Source organism: Populus nigra, chromosome 7 (assembly GCF_951802175.1).
Source record: "Populus nigra chromosome 7, ddPopNigr1.1, whole genome shotgun sequence".
NCBI lineage: Eukaryota > Viridiplantae > Streptophyta > Magnoliopsida > Malpighiales > Salicaceae > Populus > Populus nigra.
In genome coordinates this window covers 509,019-529,388 of record NC_084858.1, presented here as the reverse complement: position 1 = coordinate 529,388, position 20,370 = coordinate 509,019, and the positions used below count along the sequence as shown (strand labels likewise).

General features: G+C 34.5%; 2 protein-coding genes and 1 long non-coding RNA gene across 3 annotated transcripts; 2 read left to right on the top strand and 1 right to left on the bottom strand.

Annotated features, from left to right (window-relative positions):
- Positions 1-2,710: 2,710 nt before the first annotated feature.
- On the top strand, positions 2,711-4,288 carry LOC133699614 (uncharacterized). Its single transcript, XR_009843305.1, has 2 exons — positions 2,711-2,831; positions 2,956-4,288. It is a non-coding gene; the product is annotated as an uncharacterized LOC133699614 (long non-coding RNA).
- Positions 4,289-4,836: 548 nt separating this feature from the next.
- LOC133699613 (PHD finger protein Alfin1) lies at positions 4,837-9,408 on the bottom strand. The gene is made up of 5 exons (XM_062122925.1): positions 9,102-9,408; positions 8,945-8,977; positions 7,431-7,659; positions 5,443-5,572; positions 4,837-5,345 (listed from the first exon to the last, which is right to left on the bottom strand). The coding sequence occupies exons 1-5, from the start codon at positions 9,196-9,198 to the stop codon at positions 5,070-5,072; spliced, it is 765 nt and encodes a 254-aa protein (XP_061978909.1). The 5' UTR covers positions 9,199-9,408; the 3' UTR covers positions 4,837-5,069.
- A 949-nt stretch (positions 9,409-10,357) lies between these two features.
- On the top strand, positions 10,358-16,583 carry LOC133698528 (uncharacterized). Its single transcript, XM_062121478.1, has 10 exons — positions 10,358-10,513; positions 10,800-11,040; positions 11,134-11,467; positions 11,576-11,800; positions 12,214-12,473; positions 12,994-13,229; positions 14,429-14,554; positions 14,957-15,142; positions 15,782-15,919; positions 16,050-16,583. Exons 2-10 carry the CDS (start codon positions 10,887-10,889, stop codon positions 16,350-16,352), a joined length of 1,962 nt encoding a protein of 653 aa, XP_061977462.1. The 5' UTR covers positions 10,358-10,513; positions 10,800-10,886; the 3' UTR covers positions 16,353-16,583.
- The last annotated feature ends 3,787 nt before the right edge of the window (positions 16,584-20,370 follow it).

Below are 20,370 nucleotides of genomic sequence, written 5' to 3'. Positions count from 1 at the left end.
GTGTGTGTGTGTGTGTGTGTGTGTGTGTGTGAGAGAGAGAGAGAGAGAGAGAGAGAGAGAGAGAGAGAGAGAGAGAGAGACATGGTGTAATACAATTATGGACCCCAAAGCTTCTTTTTTCTTTTAAATTTCCCTTTGCAATGTATACTTAGGGTTCATGGTGTAATAAAATATATAAAACTTGTAAGAATTGAATTGGTAATTGATATATATGATCGAGCATAATAACCATTTCTTTCTTTCTTTTTATTGTCAAATTAAAGAATTTGAACTTGGGATCAATTAATTACCTTTTAATTTGCTTTTTATTCGAGTACACATGCTTTACCAAATTAAAAGCTAATTTCTCAATGAAATCTTTGATCTTATTTACTTACTAGTATAGTACACACATTAGATTTTGAAGTGAGTATTTATTAGCTTTTATATGATATCTTTTCTGCTTATCCTTCAATTTATGTGGATTTCAAGATAATGTTTCCATTTAATTTTTATGATAAAAATATTTTTTATACCTTTATATAAATATTACTAGCGCATTAGAGTGAGAAAAAAAATTATAAATAAACAATATTATTTATTTTTTAGTGGTTTTTGTATGTTAATTATTATCAATAGAAATATATCTATAATATATACAATACTTGAGAAATCTTAAAATGTTCAAACTATAACTAGTAATTTTCTATTAGTCTATACCATATTGTTAAAAATCCATGTAACTTACATGAAAAAGAAGAAGAAAAAGTTCTACTACTATTCAACACCACCTTAAATTCCCTCATTTTTATAATCTCTTGTCAACTGCTACGTTAATTTAATAATAATAATAATAAAAAACTGTTATGCAGCTTGAGACAGTACTCTGTCATGTCCAATTGGTCGGTATTTTGATGAGATTCCTGTACAAAGAGCGCTGTTTAATGGGAAACAATGCTTCCGGGTTATGTGCAGAAGAGGGCTTTGAGTTTCTTTCATGATATGACCAATACTGAGACTACTTGGATTACTTTCATTTCGTCATGTTCATTGCATGGTGACCCTTGTCTTGCTGATTGGCTTTTGAAAATTACTTGATGAAAAGAGGCTCAGGTTGAATTTGTTTGTCGACGGCATTGCTTGACATTTATGCAGAGCGTGGAAGTACTGAAGCTGCTGGGAGAATTTTGGATGAGTATAAGAGTTCGGTTACTTGGAACGCTATGATTTCGGTATATGCAAAGTCTAGGTCACCTGAACTCTGCTATGTTGCTGCGTTTGGTTAGTGTTCTAGTAGGACAAAAGAGATAGAAAATTGTAGTGAATTTTCACTATGTTTCAGATGTTTTTGATAAGATGCCAGAAAGCGATGTTGTTTTATGGAACTCGATGATTACAGGATATGCTCAAAATGGGCAGTCAGCAATAGCGATTGAACTTTTTCATTGAATATCGACTCAAAACCAGATGAGGTGACGATGGTCAGTGTTATCTCAGCATATGGACATCCTGGGGCTTTGGAATTGAGTAACTGGGTAGTGAATTTCATTCTTGAATTGAAGGATAATTTGGTTGTCACAAGATAAAATTCTTCGATTTTCATGTATTCAAAATCTGGAATTATGAAGGATGCCCAGAGAGTTTTCCAAAAAATGGAAGACAGAGAAGTGGTTTCCTACAGTAAATTGATTACGGGGTTTGCTGTTCATGGTCAGGGAAGTGAAGCCATAAAACTATTGTCAACCATGAAAGAAGAGGGTGTTAAAAGCATGCAGCCGTGGAGGATTACTGGAAGAAGGCCAGAGGGTTTTTGAATCAATTGAAACCCATCTGTAGATCATTCTGCTTTCATGGTTGATTTGTTAGCTACGCCAGGGAAACTCGATGAAGCAAAGAGATTGAATGGTAGCATGCCACTGAAGCCGCACGCAGGAATTCATGGCTCCCTTTTAAAACCTAGCAGAATCCATGTTAGAATTGAACTAGGGGAACTTGCTGCAAACATAGCTCTTTGAGCTTGAACCCCAAAACTCAGGAAATTACGTTTTGCTTCCAAACATGTGTGCCTTTGCAGGAATGGGGAGATGCTGAGGAGGGCAGAGAAATGATGAAGAAGGAGTATAGAAGGCAACTATAAACATGGATGCTACTACACGGGTTTGTAGTAGGAGATAGATCGCATGATAAAACAAATGAAATTTATGAGCTGTTGGCCGAACTTGGAAACAAAATGAAAAGGCTTGGGTGCATAGAGCTCACAACAGCTGTGTGCTTAGAGATGTTGCTGAAGAAGAGAGAAGAAATGGTGGGAACTCAAAGTGAGAGAAACTGGCCTTTGTTTTGATCTTCTTGTTAGTGAACCAGGTTTTGATTTTCTTTGTTGCTGAGAGTGGCATAAAGATCCTTCAGCGTTGAATATTTGGACAGTTTCTTTGATGATCGTGAGCTCTAAAGTACACAATGATAGCAGTGATGTTATGAGCATATTGATAATTACTTGATAAAAGGTTAATTTAATTAAAGAAGATTAACCTAAAAGTCTATCAGGTAGGACATAGGAGACTAGTATGCCTGCAATTGTCGACGGATGAGCTGCCTACATGGCATGGCGGCAACATTGTGTGCGGCCGACCATGGATAAGTTGAGTGGTCATAGATTTCCAATCTGTGGTTTACAAAAGTAAATTTATATGATGGAGCAAGTAAGTCCATGCAAGGAAAATGCCAAGAAGGCAGGATGAAGCAAGCAGCCCATGAGCAAGCACAAGGCAAGAAGATGGCATGAAGATTGTGGAGTCAAATCACCTCACCGCTATCCCATACGCCAGAACTTGGAAGTTATTCCTCAATGAGTTAGTACAGCATTATCTTTAATTTACAAGCAATTCAATTGCGAAACTATAAGCTTAGATACTAGATAGATCATTGAAGAATCTGTTTAAAGGATATAAATGCTCTTTTCCTCTGGTTCTGCAGGAGTTCATGCCAGGCTTTGGCTATAATTGTGACCAACTTCAATTTGTTTTGAGTATCCAGTGAATTATGGGGATAATGTCTCTGTGTTTCTTACAGATGGGCAAATCTAATACACATGGAGGCTTGATTTTGGCCAGCACTTTGGTATTTGGAGATACTTTTATCCTGCTTCTGAGATATCAAGACTTTGAACATGGTGATGGAAGTGTGCAGGTGTTTGTCATGGGATTGGGATCTATACTGAAGGCTTGCCAACCAGTTCAAATTAACTTCAATGGAAACTATCACAAGACAATCTAACTTGGGATAGCTTGGTCGTTGTTGTATCAATTATTATTTAAACGACGATCTTCCTCGTGGTAATATCTTTTTCGTAGTGGTTCATTTTCTTCCTCCTCCTTCCTTCGAAGAAATCCAAGAAAACTTTGAAGCTTTAAATAAATCTCGTCAAGCCCACAAGAATAAATCTCTACTTCTACCTCAAGCCATTTTTTTCCCTCTGTGTTTCCCTTTCTCCTCCACTCGATTCCTTAAGAATATGTGAACGCATACACAAATGTCAACCGTTAGTCGTTGGTGAGACCTAATCAATCTTCCTGGAGTTTCTCAGCAATGTCCCACATGAATAAATAACCCTAACCCTGCATGTCAACATCAAAGCACATGGTTTTATAGCTTGGACTAGCAATGGTAAGTCCGTTGGTTCCATCATTCCATTGAAGCACCTAGGTTCAAGTATTAAAATAAGAGAGAGCACCTTACAATATCCTGAATTGTTTGCTGCATATAAATAACCCTTTCCTCTTCACCTCTCCACTAAACCAACCAAAGCCTGGTACACAAAGCTTGTGATTGGATTTTGCACTATAAATAGCCCTTTTCCTCTTCACCTCTCCACCAGACCAACCAAAGCCTGGTATCTACAAAGCTAGTGACAATGGAGGCATTATACCCCAGCTCAGAGTTCAACTTGAAAGAGGTGCCAAGAGGACGTCTGAGCTACTTGATCGGAGGAGGCGGCGTCACTGTTTCCGTTCTCTTTGTCTGCTGGATGCTGTATGTGTTGATGAACAAATACAACTTCTCCATAGGTTGTAAATGCTCCATCTCCAAGTCCCAATTGCGTGACATTGAGTCAGTCCCAAGCTAATGACATTTAATTTATATACAAGGGATTTCTGGACTTTGATTCGACTAGTCTGTGCATCTTCATGCTAGCTTGGGTTTTTATTTTTTCTTAAAAAAAGATGACAAGTCATTTTTATTCGAAATAAAAATTTAGTGATTTTTTGTGCTATATATGTAATTAAAAAAAATAAAAAATAGATTCCCATTTTGGCTGTCCTGTTTGTTTATGAAATGGATGCTCTGTTTATTTCTATGATTCTATATCTGTATACCTTACGCACTATAATTTTATATAAATCTCATTAAAAAATAATTTATAATTTATAATTTATAACCTTTTGAAACCACAAACCAAAGCACAGCCTGGTTTGCATCAAACTACGGAAAACAACAGAGAAGAAAAAAACATTGCAATTCCTTTAAACTATTTGCAGGGTTACTAATTCTCTCCAATTCCAACTAATTGATAGGTCAAAACATTTCATGCAAAAATAGTACAAAAATGTACAGCTAGCATCTTGAGAACAAAAAAAAAAAAAAAAAAAAAAAAAAATTCTCTTTCTCGATCCTACTACACTACGTTCCCACACTCTGGGGTTCCTCAAATCAAATCCCCTCTTGGGAATCAAGAAACACAAAAGACAACAAATCCTTTTCCACGCTTCGATCTGGTGGAAGGGGAGGAGAGTCATTTGAGAGGAGGCTGTAGATAAAAACAATGCATCCACAAACTGAAAAATTGCACCAACGATATATGAAGAAAATAGCTACAATTGCCACCAACTATTTAACAGCACAATTCCGAAGAAAATTAGACAGAAGGAACAATGAGTAGCCAAACTTAGAAATCCAATCTGCAGTTATTCAAATTCATTGACTAAAGTGGACAACTGGTTCTGATCAACTTTAAAAACGTTAAAGAAAAACTTCTACCCCTTGTCTGCTTTGTTTAAATGATGTTCATCTTTGACTTCCAGCATCTAACTTTAAACCCTAGCTCTCTTGCCACTGCAACTTGGGCACTTGTACTGCTTGATGTGCTCAGCTTTGGCAGGTGTAATCTTGACGCATTTTCCGTGGAACCATTTCTCACACATATCACAGCAAATCCAGAACTCATCAGTTCCATAGCTTTCACCACATGCTCCACAAGTAGCACCCTGTTCATCGTCTTCTTCTTCCTCTTCCCCACTCTCATAGTCTTCCTTGGGTGGTGCAGATACCTTTATAGCCTTAGTCTGGGACTCAGGTTGCCGGGATTGCTTAAAGGCCACATCCAAACAGCAAAAGAAATTGTAATCAGAACAGTATTGAGAAAGGAGTAACATATAGTTTTTAACGTGACTCGTAACTTCTTACCATCTTCCCACTTGATTTGCTTTTGCCACTGTTGTTGTGAGTGGCAGTTTGGTCCTTAGGTTGCTTAACATTTCCAGACACGGCCTCGAATATTGTAGGGAGCTCATTTATCATCTGGAAAAGCCTCTTCCTGTTAAGTCAAAAGTTCAATCACAATTAGATTGATGTTCTTATTTGTGTTTTGTATCCCAAGTTGCTCGCTAGTGTTGGGGGGGGGGGGGGGGGATGTTTCATGGATTAACATGGGGATTTGTTATGCTGGAAATACCAATGGCTCTTGTCCTAGGGAAATTAACAGAGCATGGTGAAACCTTCCTTTTTGTGATATGAAAAGGTTCAGCTCTATTACATGTAAAGCACAGAATAAATCTGAAAAGAATTAAAACGGCAAGAATGAGGTAAAACATAGAACAGGAGAAACACAAAATTATAAGAAAAGGGATCAAAAGTAAAATAAGTGGAAAGGAAGTTCAACTGAAAGATTAGGAGTTTAAATGACTAGGAATATATGTTAAGACTTGGATGTAAAATTTCATCACTAGAAATATGTCAAGTATTATTAGTTCTTTCAGATCCTGGGTTAAAAGGTTTCATTACCTAGTTTTCAACAAGCACTTCATGCAAACCAAGTAAACTGCATCTGATTTTCAGGACAAGTAAATTCTATAAAAGCAGAAGAGCCATTGCACAATTTCTTATTCAAGCAGAATAATTTATACAAGGTAAGAGGAATAAATGTGTTGATCACTAGTTTGATGTTTGTGTAAACACTTCATTTTATGCCAAAATAGCATGCATGGTTCAGATTTTAATCCCAAATAAGTTAATCTCACATCTGAGCATCATGTTTAACTAGCTAGAAAGAAGGAAAGTCAACATTTTCCTAACTTAAAAAAATAAAACTTCTCCAAGAATCCAAGACCTCAGGCAACAATGATTAGAAAAAAGTTAAAATACCCACTTGATAAATATGGAAATGATACTAGTAGAAACAGTAAAAAGAACAAGACATGATCAACTTGGCAGAGTAACAACTAAAATCAATTAGATGAGAACTGGGGGAAAAGGCAATTGGAGCAAGCAAGATAAGTATTTAAATCTTTGCCTAGGACTCTGAATATTGTATAAAGAAACAAGACTCCCTATATATGTCATCTAAAAAATGAGGTCCTTGTAGAGGAGTAAACCAAAATGAGGTCCTTGTAGAGGAGTAAACCACAATAATATCAATTTTTTAAGATATCTAAATCAACAGCGGACAAAATCATTCCAGATCTGTTATATTGAACACCATGTTTTGGAATTAATACACTCAAAAAGATGAAAATAAAGAGTCATTGCCTTATGCTAAATTTATGACATGTTTAAATAATGAAAGGTAACTACAAAGCACACCAGATTTCATCTGCGCCCTTTACTAATAAAGCACTTTTTAAGAAATAGTCTAAGCTAACGACTAAGAAATAGAAAGAAGCAAAAGAGAAAGGAAGCACCAGAGTGATTTGAGCCCATAAAAACAACTCAAACTGCATATGGAAAGAAAACGATTCCATTCCAAATAGCATTGAAACAATTTAATTCCTCAAATTAATGAACATGGTTTTGGATTTTTTTTCCTTATAGATGTCTGTTCCAGATGTTTCATGGTTCACGTCAATCATTGATTATGTATGTGGTCATAACTGAGTGATAAGATCACATGCAAGGTGATGCTAAATTGAAATGCAAAAACAAGTTGATCCAAAGAAAATGCACAGATTAGACACCATCAAGAAGCCAGATACGGGGGCAGTTCACTCGGTTGATAAAAAGAACCAAACTAGAAATGTCCAAAATAAGTTTAAGACCAGGTGCAAAATTATACATTTCAGGGAAAAGAGAATGAAGTGGTTTGCACTTGTATATTTCAAATTTAAACATGGCAAAACCAGTTGTAAATTAAAACAGCATCTTAAGGCCATATTGGCAAGAAGAAAACTCAATCATACCTTTCATTCTTACCAAACCCAAAACGTGCACCAAAATAAAATGCAACAGCAAGCAACCATGAATCACTGTGAACTGCAACAAGGGATAACCAGTCCTTCTCTTGCATCCCATCCCTGGCAAAATTTATACCTAGTGCAGGCTCAGGAAGTTCAGGGGGCACCTCCTCCACAGGCAGGTTAACTTCCCATGTCTCATTTGGAAGTCCATAGAGACACAAGTTCTCCTTATCTGCAAACTCAAATTTGATATCATGATGTGCCTATTCATTCAAAATAAATACAATCAATCATGTAGATTTCCACGCGCATATATGTAATAGGTGGACTAGGAGCACATGCTATAATTTCCACAAAATCATTGACCTCCAACCTTCTTTTAAAGCTCAGGCTCGAGATATCCTCCATAATCTACCTCAAAATGATCAAATAGATATAAATGAAATGGAATAAGATCGCTACTCAAGAAAGCATTTCATTTTGCAAAGCACACGGAAAACAAAATAAATTATAATAATTGAAATTCCTTCACCATGAGATAAGCAGGAAATCACCACATCACTAATGATTTTGCTTTTTCCTTGTTTTGTGACAATGATACAAACAAAATCTTTGTTTCCCAGCACTTCCATACTAGAGATACTATATGCACATGCTATAATACTCATTTCTCGAGTCCATGTACACATATTTTCTTTAATTCAGTCCACAAGAGGAGGAAGATAAACCCCAAGACTAGTTACCCATGCACATGGATGTCCTAAATTCCTAAGTGGTAAGATTTCTCAAAATGGTGTGTAATGAATTGCACATTGCTCACTGTGATTTTAAACTGAATGTTAAAGATCTGCAATCTGTATTCCAGGTGATTATTTCAAATATTGAAAACATAACATGGCCAATAATGAATTTGGTAAAGGAAGTACTCCCACATGAGGCTTGCACTTGAGAATGAGTGGACAAAAAATGTCAATTGACAGCAACTATCAAACTCAAAATATTATGGGCCACCTTAAACCGTTAGATATTGGGGATTTTATCCGATTATGCAACCATCAGCAATGAGGTTTGCAGTCACAGCAAGCCTCAGGTGAATGGATATTGAAACCGTGCATGAAACACTCGTTGCGGAAGAGAAACAACTAGGGATTCAGAACAGAAAAAGTTATATACTGAAAAACACAGCTGTATTTTGTTAAAATCAAAACCACTGTTAGCATATTACAGTACTTTCACTCCTCACAAAATCACTCAGCGGCTCTTGGTGTATAAAAACAACGAAAACACAGAAACAGCAACAGAAAGACAAAGCTCAAAACATCCTCCACTCAAACATACCCATATTTGAAAACAAAAGAAAACGTAAAATTCATACCGCAAACAGTAAAAAAAAACACCTTAAAAAAACAAGATCATAAACTTCACACATAATACCGCAAAATTTACGTAAAAACATACACAAATTTAAAACAAAATAACACAAACAACGAAAGAAAATTAGAGAGAGAAAAACCCACCAGGGTCACACTGCTGGTAAAACTTCTCAACATCTGCAAGAAAAAAAGAAACAAACCCATCAACTAATTTAAAAAACAAACAAAAAAAATAAAGAAAACACAGAAATAAAGCATAAAAAGGTAAATTTAGCCAAGAAAATAAAAATTAAGAACAAACCAGAAGTAAGAGCCTTGATTAAACCAGAGCGTCTGCCTTTGAAATCACTAAAAACTTCTTCAACGGTACGCGGTATAGGATGCGGTGTTCCCTCCATTTACAATCTCTCTCTCTCTCTCTGTCTATATCTCTCAAGAAAACGAGATAATAATGCAGTTTGTGGCCTTAATTGAAGGAATTAATTAGGGTTTTTGTTGTTCATAGATGAAATAAGGCCCTCCTCCTAGCCTAGGGTTTGCTGCTCTGCTCTGCTCTCTTGTTTTTCAATTTTTTTTTCCGATTTGATTTGTGGGTAAACAGAAACTTCCTTTTATCTATATCTATGTCCATGTCGTCTATTTAGAATTAGAGAGTTGAATTTATTATTTAATTCCCATATATATAACTATATAATATAAAAATATACAAAAGAGAACATTACTTTAATAAAAATAATTTTTTATTTTATGACATGCATTTTAAAACTAAAATTACGAGATAAACCCGAGTCAATAAGTTAATTTAAATTAACATTGTTTTAACCCTAGTTTTTTTTTTTGGTCACACTTCGCCTTAGGTTGAAGGTTTGGTCCGTTGCTAGATGAATTCCATGTTATTTGTCATCTAATGTATAAACACCACCAATAAGGGGCTGGTCCGGCAATAAAATACTTTGTCCTTAAGTTATTTAACCCGATATATCAACGAACCGATTTAAAACCAGGGTCACTTTCAGGTGAATCTCAAACAACATATTTCAAGTTTTTTTTTTAAATCAAACAAAATTTTATTTAAATTTCAACTGGATTAATATGATCACATATTGATTTATTAGATAGATCAAATTAACTCTTGTTAAATTTTATATAAAACTTAGTCTAAACAAGTCTTAAATAGAAAATTTAAATTAAGCTCTAAGCTCAAGCTTAGAGTTTAATAAACAAATAAAAAAAATACATATTTTATGATTCCATTTATAAACGTTCATATTTGTTAATTACAGTAATATCTATTATTTTAAAATTTAATTTGATTCGGTAGACTAATTTATTGTTGGGAATCTAAATCAGATAGAGTTTTAATAAAAATATAAAAAGAAATTAATATGATATGACTGGGTTAAAAACTCAGTTAACTTGTAATTGGATAGTTTGAGAAAACCCAATTAATATCAATTGATTTTTTTAATTTTTTAAAATAATATTATTTGTAATTTTTATAAAATAAAAATAAAAATTAATTCTAGTTAGCCGGATAATTTATCTGACTTGTAATCATGTGCTTTTTGTTGGTCCAGTTCGGGTTTAAAAACTAACGCAATACGTGGGATCGAAGCATTGCCGCGAAAACAAATGCATGTAAGCAATATTTTGTAAGCATAGAAAAAGAAAAGGGAAGACAGGAGTAGGAGCCCGTTTTGAGCAGAGCAGCAGGTACCGTACTTTGCTTTTCTTGCTTGATTCAATGCTTTAAAAACGAAGCAACCCTTTTGTGTTGATGTGTTAATCTGTTCATTCATCCTTTCTTTCACTATGTCACCAAGTGTTCGATAAAATTCCCCAACCACATGAAAAGAAACCGACCCAACATAGTTCCATGCCCTTTTTTGTTTTTTTTTTCCCTGTATCTCAAGCCCATCAATGAGTTATTTTGTTCACGCTTTATGGTGTTTATTGTTTATTTTTAAGTGTTTTGATTATTGTTTCATTTCTATTGCAGTTACAAGGCATATAGCAGATTTGAAGAGTTGATTTTTTTTATACCTTTTTAAGTGGCAAGTTCTGATTGCGTTGGTACTGAAACTGTATGTCTCATTCATGGGTTCGGGCTCTTTCATCACGAAAGAGGCATTATGGTGTAGGAATCCTACATAGAAGCATTAGCAGCAGCAGCGGCTCCTGCTGCTCACATTTTTCCAAAGTGAACAATGAGAATAACCCCCTATTTACAGTTTCATTCAGTAAGTGTTCTTCACAAACTACTAATTAGATTTTGCTTCTTGTAGACATGTGAAACATATTTTGGACTCATCAAACTTGTTATTGATGTACAGGATCATTGTTTAATAATGCCAACATTATAAATGGAAATACTTTAATACCTCCTGATTTAAAGTGTTGTCCGTTAGCCCCAAGATGGCACCTTTATCGGGGGTATGGCTCCGTGGTTCAACAGAAGATGCCAGAGTTGGTTTCTGGTTCAGGTGAAGATGTAACAAGCAGTGATTTGGAGCAGCTTGATTTTTGTTCTGACGATGGTGGTACTGACAAGAAAGTCAAGGTTGTGTATGAAAAACCAATTGACTTTACCAAAATTGACACAAACCTGCTTCCAACTGTCATTATTGTTGGACGTCCAAATGTAGGGAAATCGGCTTTATACAACCGGTTAGTTTCATTGGGTGTACATGTAAAGGGCCAATATCTTTTTGATGCAACTGCATGATGTTTTTATGAGATTTATTAGTTTATTAATCTATTTGTGGCTATCTATAGGCTGATTCGGAGGAGGGAAGCTCTTGTGTATAACACGCCAGATGATCATGTTACTCGAGATATAAGAGAAGGCATTGCCAAATTGGGTGATTTGCGGTTTAAAGTGCTGGACTCAGCTGGCTTAGAAACAGAAGCAGCTTCAGGGTCTATTCTTCAGAGAACAACTAGCATGACTGCAAATGTGCTCGCAAGAACTCAATTTGCAGTATTCTTGATAGATGTGAGGTCAGTCTGTATCTTAAGTCTGAATTCACTTCAAAATCACAAGATGGTAAATAAGTTGGGAAAATTGTGAATATGGCATATGTCCCAAGTATAAAAAATTGAAAGAGTTAATGTCACATATGACAAAAAAAAGAAAAGAAAAAATGAGGCATATATTGCCAAGTTGCATATGACCTTGGTTTTTGTTTTTTTTTTTGGCATTATGTGAGATGCTAGTGTCTGACAAGCAAGTTTTTACCCCTATATGCTACAGAAATAGACAGCAGAATTATTTTATGGAAGCTGAAACATGCTACCACCTTTTACCTATATTGCTTGATTCCTTCTTAGAACTTAGTATTGACCATTGTAGGTTAACAAAATATCCATTGGTGCAAATTTTTTACCATTTCTTGGTGTTATATTGTGATCAGAGCTGGATTGCATCCATTGGATTTGGATGTTGGGAAGTGGTTTCGCAAACATGCACCTGGAATCAAGCCTATAGTAGCAATGAATAAATCTGAATCACTTTGTGATGGTGTTGGCTCTATTTCTGATGCCGCTGATGAAGCCCGCATGCTAGGATTTGGGGATCCGATTGCAATATCTGCTGAGACGGGGCTGGGTATGGCAGCTCTCCACAATGCTCTTCAGCCTTTGATTGAGGATTACATACTCCAAGTTTTAAACAGTAAGATTACCTTTGCTTTATAGGATTTGGTATTGCAAGATTTTCAGATTTTTTTTATTTTGTTTTATTCTGAGCTTACTTGTTAGTTGCACAAGCTATATGTGATTCCATAGAGGTACTCTGGGTTATCTTGATGGCTTGATTGAATGAGGTCCTCAATTCATCTTGATCCATGACTTTGGAGCACAAATCTAGCATTGTCTCTGGAAAATGATCAAAGTCTGTGAGTAGGCATCTGGAAAGAGAGTGTTAAATTGTCAAGTCATTTTGTGGACATGACTTTCATTTTGATATTCTTTAAAGATGACTATGCACAAGAATGCAAAATGAAAAGGCAAAGAAATTAAATTCTTAAAAGTTCTACAAATTTAGGCAACATGCACCTTGTTTGTTTGGGTCAAGCTTTTATATAAAATAAGAACATTACATCTTAATCATAGGGTGTTGCTTTGTGATGGATTGTTTGCTTATGCCATTATCATAATTTTTTAATCCTACTATGCTTTTTGATTAATCCAAGATAATTGTGACCAAGACAATGGGTATGGCCCCAGTCATGTTGATGATGTTGCTGGTGAAGTTGATGAGTCCAAGTTACCATTACAGTTAGCAATCATAGGAAGACCGAATGTTGGAAAGTCAACCTTGTTGAATACTTTGTTACAAGAAGAACGTGTGCTGGTGGGTCCAGAGGTTGGTCTGACGAGAGATTCTGTCAGAACCCAGTTCCAATATGAGGGAAGAACTATATATCTGGTAATAATCTGTATTTTGTGTTTCTTATTGTATTTTAGATCTAATACATCACTGCTGCAAATTCACAGCATACCAGTTTTTCAAGGTTCAAGTTAGCCTGTGTCCCTTCCTGTGCTTGTGGATGCTGTTAGTTGCGTAGATGCATCTTCAAGGGTTTATGTACCTCACTCAGCTTTTTTGTTTTGGAAGAGAATGGATATCTATTGAAAAAACAGTAAATCAGGATGCTATTAGTTGCATAGATGCATCTTCAAGGGTTTATGTACCTCACTCAGCTTTTTTGTTTTGGAAGAGAACGGATATCTAATGAAAAAACAGTAAATCAGGAAATATAAATATAAAGAAGATGCACAGAGAGTTAATTGTTGGTTGCTCTCTCAACTGGGACACGTGCAGAGTGAATAATTATTGTTTGGTGTAACAAGGAGACTACTGATGCTTGGCTTAGTCCAAGAACAACTATAATTGTAGTTTGTCTTTGCAGCCAACATTCAGGTTGTTGTGTTGGGCACAGGTGCTTACAGTTTGGGATAGTTGGGATTGTGACAAGAGGAAGAGTTTGTTTTGGTGTTGGAAATTCTTGAATAAGGTGGTCTCTTATATAATTTACATTTCTAATTTGACTTAGGGGTTGGTGGATTGTAGTTTGCCTTAACTCTGTAATTTTTCCAATGCAATCTTGATTAAGGTTTGGTTTTGAATTTTATTATTGAAATTTTCAATTAATTTAGGGTTTTGATATGATGAATTCATCTAACATTCTTACTCCCATTGGGGTTTATTCCTTAGTGCATATGTAGACATGAAAGTTGGATCTAACTTCGAAAATTTGTATGGACTTATCAAATGGGTATGCATTCCCAAGTTCTGCTGGATTGAACTGAGAATAAAATGCTATAGCTACATTGATACAACAATTTAAAAACTACAGGGTCAATAATGATGCAACCTGTAAATGATGATTTTGTTCCCTACTTGAGTGAGATCAAGAATTGTCATTTGTAGTTAACCTATCTTTTACTTTGGCACATAATGATGCTATTGCCATCAACTGAAATACATTGGACACTTGGATGTAGTCCAATAAGACTCCATGAAGTAATATTCTGGATAAAATGTAATTGATTTTTGCGAGCCTTGGTTCTTAGATTAATTTATTATTATACTTGTTACATAATGTTTTGGGTTTGGTTATTCAGGTTGACACTGCAGGTTGGTTGCAAAGAACAGGTCTAGAAAAAGGACCATCATCACTGAGTGTGATGCAATCAAGAAAGAATTTGATGAGGGCTCAAGTGGTTGCTTTGGTACTTGATGCTGAAGAGGTGTGTCTCACATATATTGTACTCTTTTCATCTGTTAGAAGGAGGAGATTTGCACAGTCAATATGACTATATCTGTCTGAGTGTCTTTTTAATTTGCCTCTTGGAGGTGCTTCTCTTGTATGCTTCCTGTCACGTGGAGCAGTCCTATGTGGGGCCCTCTTATATATTTTGACTTGTCAATAAAGATAGACAAAGATACTGAAGGTTTTTGAACCCTCCAGTCCTGTTAAAGTTTGTGATGCTTGATATAGATGGGTCTTACAGAGTCAAATGCAGTAAAATGGCAATGGTTGGAAAAATTTATGCATGAAGAACATGCACTGCACAATATTATAACTTGGGGCAGGTATCTTCCCATTTCTAATGCTTTTCTTTGCTATGCTATTTGTGTATGGGAATAAGGTTGTGAAAGCTAGACGTAGTATGACACATGCTGAAGTAGTTATAGCAAGAAGGGCAGTGGAAGAGGGCCGTGGCTTGGTTGTTATTGTGAACAAGATGGATCTTCTGAAAGGGAAACGAAATTCAACATTATTTGACAAGGTCATGGAAGCTGTTCCTTTAGAAATTCAGACGGTTATACCTCAGGTTTGTCTAATTATATTTTGTTGTCACTGTTATACCCAGGTGGTGTTATCTTAGGTGCTTTCACACAGTGCATGCACACACACACACACACACACACTAGCGAGACTGATTAGTTTTCTTTTATATAGAGTTGAAGTCTTTTTAATTTTGGCATGTAGAATTTTTTTTTAAGATAAGACAATATATTTCATATTGACCAATAAAGTCTCTTAACTACATGTGATGATTCTTTAAAATCTAAGAATATTTCTGTCAAATTAAATGTTTCGATGCAAAGTTTGTGTTTTATATCTAGTTATGGATGTATAGTTTGGTTTAAAAGTACCTGTAGAAAAAGAAAAAAAAAGGATGGAAGAATCAGAAGCTTCTGATACCTTCAGATGCATTTTGTGGAATAAAGCTCTGCTTTCACCATCTACTTATATTGAAACATTTACGTTTCTCTTAGCTTAGTTTTAAAAGTACCTGTAGAAAAAGAAGAAAAAAATAGGATAGAAGAAGCAGAAGCTTCTGATACCTTCAGATGCATTTTGTGGAATAATGCTCTGCTTTCACCATCTACTTATATTGAAACATTTATGTTTCTCTTAGCTTTTGGGTATATTTGGTGGTGTAGCATTAACTTAGCTTTGTCTGCAGATCACAGGAATACCAGTTGTATTCACTTCAGCATTAGAGGGCAGGGGCCGGATTGCTGTCATGCGTCAGGTCATTGATACATATGAAAAATGGTGCTCAAGGTTGTCCACATCCCGGCTTAACCGTTGGCTGCGTAAGGTCAGCACTCGCTCTTAGCATTTCTCTTTTCCATAACCCAACATCAAGAATTTTACTTCTTCATACCTGTGCGGGCGCTCCTGCTCAGGGTATTGGTTAAAGAACTCTCTTTGTGTGCCTATTTGCTCAGGTTATGAGCAGGCATTCTTGGAAAGACCAGGCAGCGCAACCCAAGATCAAGTATTTCACCCAAGTGAAGGCCCGTCCACCCACTTTTGTTGCCTTCACAAGCGGGAAGACGCAGCTTTCAGATACAGACCTCAGGTTCTTAACGAAGTCCTTAAAGGAAGATTTCGACTTGGGTGGGATCCCAATCCGAATCATGCAACGGTCTGTTCCTAGAAAAGGTGGTGGTAACAGAAGCAAAAGCACCCCTTCTGCAGGCAGGATAGCTGAAAGGTTGTTGTCTGACAAGAGAACTGCTGATGTTTAATATGCAACAGTCATAGACTAGTAATTTATCTATGGCTAAAAGAATCTTGTAATTTACAAGGTGTGGAGCAACGAAGATAAATTTTAATTTTGTTATATTGTATAGTTGCTATTGCTTTTAACTTTTCATAGTTGAAATTTTTGTAAGCAGGCTAAGGAACTTTTTGGAAAAGCTATGGTTTTTAGTTGTGGATGGCCACAACCACAGCTAAAAATCATATTCACAACCAAATTGGTGATTCCTGCACTAACTCTTCTTTAGCTCGACTAGCAATGCATCGAGGTGTGTGTTTTAACTAGGTTTTTAAATTTTATTTATTTATTTATTTGAAAAGGTATTAAAATTGATTTTTTAGATAATTTTTGATGATTTTGATGAATTGATATTAAAAAAATAAAAAATAAAAAGAATATTTTTTAATATATTTTCAATTAAAAATTATTTTTATTGTATAATCAAACACACAGTCGTTTGACTCACCACAAAAGATCCCTGATGATATTATTAATTAATCAAATATTAAGAATTTTTTTTTAAGAAAGTGTTTATGAATAGTCTAATAATTTATAATAATTAAGTAAATAAAAATTACCTGAAAAATTAAGTAAATAATAAGATTCAATCCTTTTATAATTATCAAAGATTCCACCACAGAAATTACCCTTCATCCAAATGAACTAACCAAGGAGAAACAACTACAAATTAGTAAGGAAAAGAAAATCTACAAAGTTGAATTTTGTTGTTAATTTTTGAGAGAAAAAGCTGTTATATGTACATTTTTATAAAGGCATTTTAAGTAAGATTCAAATTTAACCCTTATTATTTTTTAATCGAGCACTTTACTAATAAAATAACAAAATCATGAAATATAATTTTTTATTATTTTCTAAAAAATAATTAAAATACATACACTTTATTTTGGAGATACCAAGCCTTATAAATAAAATTATCATCCACCACAATTTTGGAGATCCTAAGCTTTATAAAGACACATAAAAACAAGCTTAAAAAACCACACAAACCTTCCAAAATTAAGTTCTATTTGGTGTGAGTTTAGTATTATGGTGTTGAGTAATTTTTTAAAATGGTTTTTAATTGAAAATGTATTAAAATAATATTTTTTTAGATTTTTTTATATCAACACATCAAAACTATAAAAATACTTAAAAATATAAATTTAATATTTTTTTGAGTGAAATATATATAATTTATAAAACATACATAAATGCAAAAATAAACACACCATTAATGAAACAATAAACCATGAATTGAGACCCCCAAACTACTTATTCCTTTTGATAATATAATCCAAATTGAACCATAGTTCACAACAAGATACAAGTTTCTATTTACAAGAAGAGATGGAATAGATAATGGACGATTATAACCCATCACAATTAGTAAGAAAGGACTCGGTTTCTTTTTTGAATTCCTCCATCACAGATTGATCATGTTTTTTTTTTCTTTTATAATAATGAAGTATATTAATCAAAAGAATGACCATTTACTAGAAAATAAAATGTCTGTGTTAATTACAAGTTATATAAGAGAAAATATAAAGAAATATAATAGGAAAGAATAACCGAATTAATTAGTAATGTATGGATAAATTTATAGTATAAAATATTGTTATTGTAAAAGACTAGCTTATTTACAAATAAATTCATACATACATATATATATCAAGGCAAAACTGCGTTGTAGCTGTTTCTTTATGGAACGTCAACACAAAATAGCATGGGCTAGGGGGGAAGAAGAAGGGAGTCCATAATGCAAACCCTATTAGGCGACAGTCTACACTGTCATGCCATGGACCTCTCTCTAGCCACTGGCATCCCACTATATACAAGCATATGAACAGCACACCCCCACGCGGAGTCTCCACTGACTTTTCATTAATAATTCGGCAAATTGTGCAACTAGCATCCAAAATATGAATAATTTGGTGCGAACTGAAGCATCTAGGCTGTCGTATCATCTGATTTCAACAATATAATATGAATAATTATTGATATTCATGTATTCTTCCTGCCAGTATAGACAGTTGAAGCAATAATCAATCTTTTATGAGTAAAACGTCCAACGTAGATTATAAGTTATATAAATATCAAAAAACAATAATTTGGTGTCATTAATTTTTTATTTTACAAATAGTTCAAAAAATACCTATATAACATGTTCTTATTAAGATCACTCTAATAAAATGCAAGCACACGTACTTGATTATTTTGAAAAAATCATCCAGTACACCACCTAGCATTAAAATCATATCAGTTTAATTGTATTTTTTAAAATTTCAAGAACACAATATAAATATATATAATTTTAAAAATAACATCGTAATACCTGTATTCTAGTGGGAGATGAAGTGTAACCCTTATAGTCTAGACTGTCATAGCCAGCAATCTCGGTATTATGATCATAAGAACATATATATATGATCATAATTGTTATTAAATAAAAATATTTTGTTAATTTCATGTTAACAACATGCATTCAAATCTATATAGTTATTAAGATTTTTTTCGATTCATACTTTTAGAAGTAGCAAGCATCCCCCGACCTGTTTGGCCCACCTTCATGCATACGAGACATAGATGTCTGTACAAGCATGCCAATATAACAAATCCCCAGCTATATGTGGGGATGTCATTAAAATTATCCAGGAGTGTCAGATAAAGCAAAGGAACATATCTCCATGTAAAATCAATGAATAATACACTGCCAAACAGATGAAATATATATACTTTGGCATACCTACAAACAAATTAAAATAATCATAATAATTAACGCAATCTTAACAAATAATTGATATATTCAAATCAATTGATTTTGTACCTCCACAAGACTTCCATGTCAACATCATCTGGTGTTGTAAAAAATATCTCTTCAATCCGCTTAAGATGTATGCTACCCTTTTTTAATTTAGAAGGATGAGGTGCTAATCCAAATGATCACTAGCATAATGAAATTCTATTATAAACACCAGTACATGTGACTGCCCGTCCATTAATAGGCAATCCAAGCAAAACTATCACGTCTTATAGTGTCGGTGTCATCTCTAGATGCATAAGATGGAACATGTGTGTCTCATATCTCTATTACTCAATCAGTGTATGGATCAAGCCCTGGTCAAGCTTGATGTGGTCAAGATAACTGACTTGCAAAAAAACAGCCTGGACCAGATATGGCTGGGCTCGCTTATAAAGTCATATCCACTTGTGTATAATAATAAATAATGGTCTTATTCTATATGACAATTTAAATTATAATTATTGAAAATATAATATTTAATGATAATTAAATTAAACATAAATTAAAAATATATGAAAATTAAATATTTTTACAATGCTAAGGAATACGTCATCTGATCGATGTCAACCTACAACCGTAGGATAAAAGTGTCGGCGAGTCCGGTAAGCATGTCTCATGCTCAACATACTCATACTCATGCTTTATATGAATATCATAGGTGTTGCACGGGGGCAAGGAGCAGGGGGCGATGTTAAATGGTTGAGCTAGCTAAAAAATATGCCTCTATGAGAGGTATGTTGTTGGGAAAGAAAGAATTTTGGGTTTAGTTATAAAATTATGATTAAGGTTCAGGAGTCGCCATCTTGTATTATGGTTAATAGGAAACTATGGTCTGTGAGAGTCTGGGTAAGGGACTGGTTGTGCAAAGAAAAAACGCATCACCCCCAGCGCACCCTACCTAAGGTAAGCTGCATTGTTGTTTGATTGTTTTTCTAGGTCGGGTTTTTATTTGTTGGTCTTTTCTAACTAAGGCAGATCTCCTTTAGTGAGAGAGTTTCTACCTCACCAGGTTTAATCCTAACCATTTTAAATTTAAATTTTAGTATCACATTTATTTTAACTTTGTATCTTTAATACCTAAGGGTGTACTCTATTGTATAGTTTTACACCCCATAGATATCAAAGTCTACATCTAAATCCTAATATAAAAAAATAATTGGTAAATGGTTTTTGACATTTTAGCCAAATCCTAATGGGTAATCAT